Genomic DNA, 5,465 nt, shown 5'->3' on the forward strand with positions numbered 1-5,465 from the left:
TATATATATATATATATATATATATATATGGTATGATTCTGAAGGTGATACTTGGAGGCGGAAGATCAAGGTTCACACCCATTACGCAAGCAGATGTAGAGTACCCGGATACATATGGCAGACGGCCAGACGGGAGGAACTTGATCGATGAGTGGACGGAGCAGATGACCGCAAACGGCTTCAACCACGCGTATGTCTGGAATGTTACGCAATTCAACGACATTGAGCCAGAAAGCACAGACTATCTGCTTGGTGTGTAATGCAGAGCCTTCTATATGACAGCTAAGTCTTTAACATCAATGGTATTCACGAAATCATTGTACATTGTACTGAACAGTAAAATAGCTTACCGAACGAAACAACCTGATTGCAAATGGGAGGAAAAATTACATCACTATGTAGTAGAGCGTAGTAGTATAACTTTAGGCACCCGTTCAGTTTGGTCATTAATACATTTTAGTTAAAAATCACGTTTTAGAATGAACGGTTACATCTCTATCTTTTTCTGTAACGTGCAGAGGCGTATACGCAGATATAAAGTAGTGAGAAAATGGTGATTGGCTTTCCCCTAGGAATTTTTGAGCCGGGCGAAATTCCGAACATCGTTGATAACACGCCAGACGAAGCTAGAAATCCCACGCTCGCGCAGATGGTCAAAAAGGCAATTGAGATCCTACGGAGAAACCCAAATGGATATTACCTGTTTGTTGAAAGTATGTTATTGAGGCGGTGCACTGCTACGGTAACGTATTATTTTGAATAATTTATTTTACACCAGTCACCACTTAGTCAGATCGTCTCTTACGCACTAAAGCAACATGCTTCCAAACCACCTTCAGTATTGTTTAGTCATTTAAACATGCGCACACAAGTTTTGTCATCAGGTGATTTATTATTTTCTGCTTGCGTCTGCTGATAGTGTTAAACAAGGTTTATCGCCATTCACCTCACCCCAGCATTTGTTGTGGGCATAGAAATAATATCCCAGTTAGACTCGCCATAGCTCTAGTACTATAGCCCTTGTTCGGCACAGGCCTGTACGTGGCGAACAAGGGCTATAGTACTAGAGCTAGACTCTCCATATATTTCTATGGTTTTGAGCGATGTGAGCTAGCGTGAAATATCGGCTTTACGATATAGGTTCTTTTTATCATGTTACGGTCTCTATTGAGTTTACAGTAAATTTTCGTGTGTTGAGGTTCCAACATTGACTCTGCTCATCACGGCGGGCGAGCGGCCGCGGCCATCAACGAGGTGGTCGTCCTTGACGCTGCTGTGAAGGTCGCTATGGATGTGACAGACAGCAAAGATACGCTCATGGTTCTCACCGCAGATCATTCGCACTCAATGACCACTGCCGGAAATTCTGTTCGTGGCACTCCCATATTCGGTAATGATGCTTAGTTATAATGGCGCATAAGTTGGAAACCTTTAATCTATTAATGACCATATTAACAGTTATATTAAGCTATGCCTGACTAATAGGATGTATTTGTAACTATAAATGTTTCCATGCTAATGATAAAGAAAACATGTGCTATATATTTTAAATTAGTTGCAATTGTTTTCAAGCAATATAGGTTGTTCTGTAAGAAAGATCTGATGAAGCGATATCGAAAATACTATTCATGGCCGTAACATCTGGCCACCCCCCCCCCCCAATTTCAGAGACCAAAATATATCCGCTTCTTTTGCAATATCTCACTTGAATAGTTATTAGACACCGTTTTTTTCAATATACGTTAAGTTTAGTAATAGTTATATAGTTTTATTATTATATAGTTACTAATAGTTTAGTATATGATTAGATCTGCACTCGCGCACGCCCAGTATCCGTCAGAAGAAACATTATTATGTTGAAACTGTTTTAAAGTGGAGAGTGCATACTCAAGAATAGTCTGCACCGAAAAGGGATTATTATGTATATCGCTAGATAGGTGGTCTTTCCGAATTCTTCTGTGTAATACAGCATAAGGAGAGTGTAACTCCCAGAAATATAAATTTACAATAATTTATAAAATACATACTTAAATTAGAACGTTCTAAATGTTCTACTTTAATAATGATAAGGTGCTCTGAATTTTCGGAAGTTATGCATTTAAGTAATGAGCGCATATTCACTAAAAAATTTCTATCTTAATCTTTCAACATAATGATTATTCAGTGCTACCCATGGCTACGGCCTTGCGACTGCATAACAATGCGTTTCTTTTATATAATGATATAATGCTATTAAATAAATAAATGTATATATATTATATATAATTATTATTATTATGTTCTCTGCGAGCGCTGATAATATTAAATGGCAGTCAGGAAATTTCATGATCCATCCGTTACAACACGTAGATGTAAATTCATTGCGATCATGGCTACAAACGTTAATCAGTGTAACCAAATTGTTATAGGTTATAGGGTGTTATAGGTACTGCAAGCGAAGTTTCGGATGTGGATGGGATGCCCTACACAACGCTACTTTACGCAGCTGGTACTGGTTACGACCCTTCACCCCGGCGCAACCTAACCGGCGTCGACACAGGTAAAGATCTATGGCGGGCACACTAGTGTGGGTATAGCTTAGTCGTGCAAGGTAAGAAGTGGGTAACATCGCAAGGTTAAGATTCGCAATGTCAGTTCTCATACGCGTGCCAAAGTGTAGAACGTGATACTGACTTCTTTCCAGCTGACCCAAACTTTAAACAGGACGCTGCGATACCAAATTCAGATGCGCCACATAGCGGGGAGGATGTAGCCGTGTTCGCTAATGGACCGATGGCGCATCTCTTTAGAGGCAACTTCGAGCAGACGTTTGTAGCGCACGCGATGGCGTACGCCATGTGTGTGGGAAGCAACAAGCAGCACTGCACCGAGAAGGTAAACAGCTGATGTAACCAACCCAGAATCATGCAACATTTTAATATACAATTACTTGTCAAATTCATGAATACCACAATTATTATTATTATCAGCTTCATCCTCAATACCTAGTATCAACAGCATTACTTACATCATACCAAACTTACTACTGCTGCTACTGCTACTGCTACTATTACTATTACTATTACTATTACTACTACTACTACTACCACTACTACTACTACTACTACTACTACTACTACTACTACTACTACTACCACTACTACTACTACTACTACTACTACTACTACTACTACTACTACTACTACTAATACTACTACTACTACTACTACTACTACTAATACTACTACTAATACTACTACTAATACTACTACTACTACTACTACTACTACTACTACTAATACTACTACTACTACTACTACTACTACTAATAATAATAATAATAATAATAATATTTATGAATTTGCATGGATTGATTATAAGAAAGCTTTCGACAGTATCCCACATTCCTGGATTCTCGCAGCCATAAGAATCTACAGTGTGTCACCAACCATCATTCAGTCCATGGAAGCTACAATAAAGAAATGGAAGACTGAAATGCTCCTTTTCTCTTAAGGAGGCTGCTTCAAGACAGAAGATATCTCAATCAAGAGAGGAATCTTCCAGGGCGACTCGCTCTCTCCCCTGCTATTCTGCTTAGCACTAACACCGCTAACCAACATGCTGAATAGACAGGGTCTGGGATTTACAGTCGATAAAAACAACACCATCAGCCACCTGCTCTACACGGATGACCTCAAACCGTTCACCAAGAACGAATATGAGCTGGAGCAGGCTTTGGTAACAGTCAAAGCATTCAGTGATGACATCAAAATGGAGTTCGGCTTGGAAAAGTTTGCAACCGCAATCTTAAAAGATAGTAAGCTAGTAAAAAGTATTTCGAAATATCGAACTTGATGACAAGACAGCCCTACAAAGTCTGAACCACGAGAACACCTACAAATATCTTGGTGTAGACGAAAGTGATGGTATTCAGCATGCAAAGATGAAGGAGAACATTGCTAAGGAGTACTATCGCCGTGTCCGCCTAGTTCTCAAGTCTGATCTCTGCTTAAAAAAACAAGATAACAGCGATCAATAGCCTGGCACTCCCGGTCCCCGTGTACAGCTTCGGGGTGATCAACTGGTTGCGATCAGATATCGAAAGGATGGATCGCATGACAAGAAAACTACTAACCATGCACGGGCTCCATCACCCAAAAGCAGACGTAGAGCGACTGTACATCAAGAGGCAGAATGGTGGTCGTGGTCTAATTGAACTGATGTCTACGTACAACACTGCCATTGTAGGTGTAGGCGACTACATCGAGCTTAAGGAAGACAAATTTACAAAGCTTATCAAATTCCATCAGTCTGGAAAATCAACGCACGCTCTCTTACGTGAAGCTAAAGAAATCAAAGCCAAATACTTGTCTCCTCAGCCCACTAGCCAATCCTTAACAAAGCAGAGACTGAAGGCCAATATGGAAGCAGAGAAGATCGAGGTATTGAAGAACAAGCCTTTACATGGAATATTCTACAAGAGCCTCGACAGGCCATTTGTCGACAAGATTGCAAGCGTTGCCTGGCTGAGTAGTTCCGGGCTCAAGTGGGAGACAGAAAGCCTGATCATTGCAGCCCAAGACCAAGCACTCAACACCAGATACCGTCAACGCAACATCCTCAAGCAACAGGTCAACAACAAGTGCAGAATGTGCATCAAGGCAGAGGAGACCATCAGCCACATCATCGTCGGATGCACAATGTTGGCCCCAACCGAGTACACAAACCGCCATAACAAGGTAGCCAGCTATCTGCACTGGTCAATCTTCAGTGAACTTGGTGAGCAAGTACCTGACAAGTGGTATGAACATACTCCGAGACCAGTTACCAACATCGGAGATACTACCATAATGTGGGATATGGCAGTGCAGACAGATCGCACGATACCTGCAAACCGCCCTGATATAGTGCTCCACAACAAGAAAAAAAACGATGCCTGCTGATTGACGTAGCCGTACCAGATAATACTAACATCATGGTGAAGGAAAGAGACAAACTCACAATGGTTTTGAGAAGAACCTTAAGGAACTCCTTGGCCACCACACTGCCCAAGAAGTGCAGAAAATCACACTACTGGGAACAGCACACATCCTGCGAAAAATTCTTGATTGAATCCCTATGTCCCAGGTTGGGACAGGTTAACCCAGAAGGCACCGGCTAATGCCGTGATCCACGTTGGAAATAATAATAATAATCGCCATCATCATCATTACCATCATCATCATCGTCGTCATCATAATTATTATTATTATCATCAACATCAGTAGCAGCAGCAACAGCAGCAACAGCAGCAACAGCAGCAACAGCAGCAACAGCAGCAACAGCAGCAACAGCAGCAACAACAACAACAGCAACAGTGACAGCAACAGCAAAAGCGAAAGCAATAGCAACATCAATAGCAACAGCTATACAGCATCACCATCTTTATCGTCGTTGTCGTTGTCGTTGTCGTTGTCGTTATTGTCGTTGTCGTTGTCGTTGTCGTC

The 5,465-nt window shown here is 41.3% G+C and overlaps 1 protein-coding gene across 1 annotated transcript in view; it reads left to right on the forward strand.

The window, feature by feature from the left end:
• LOC106810523 (alkaline phosphatase-like) overlaps positions 1–5,465 on the forward strand; it is a 12,064-nt gene that overhangs the window by 5,379 nt on the left and 1,220 nt on the right. Inside the window, exons 5-9 of the mRNA XM_014813903.1 lie at positions 45–252; positions 573–713; positions 1,199–1,390; positions 2,426–2,539; positions 2,684–2,874. Of these exons, the coding sequence (XP_014669389.1) occupies positions 45–252; positions 573–713; positions 1,199–1,390; positions 2,426–2,539; positions 2,684–2,874 (846 nt within the window). The remainder of the gene's footprint in view (positions 1–44; positions 253–572; positions 714–1,198; positions 1,391–2,425; positions 2,540–2,683; positions 2,875–5,465) is intronic.

The sequence above is a fragment of the Priapulus caudatus genome, unplaced genomic scaffold (genome assembly GCF_000485595.1).
Source record: "Priapulus caudatus unplaced genomic scaffold, Priapulus_caudatus-5.0.1 Scaffold448, whole genome shotgun sequence".
In the NCBI taxonomy this organism is placed as follows: Eukaryota; Metazoa; Priapulida; class Priapulimorpha; order Priapulimorphida; family Priapulidae; genus Priapulus; species Priapulus caudatus.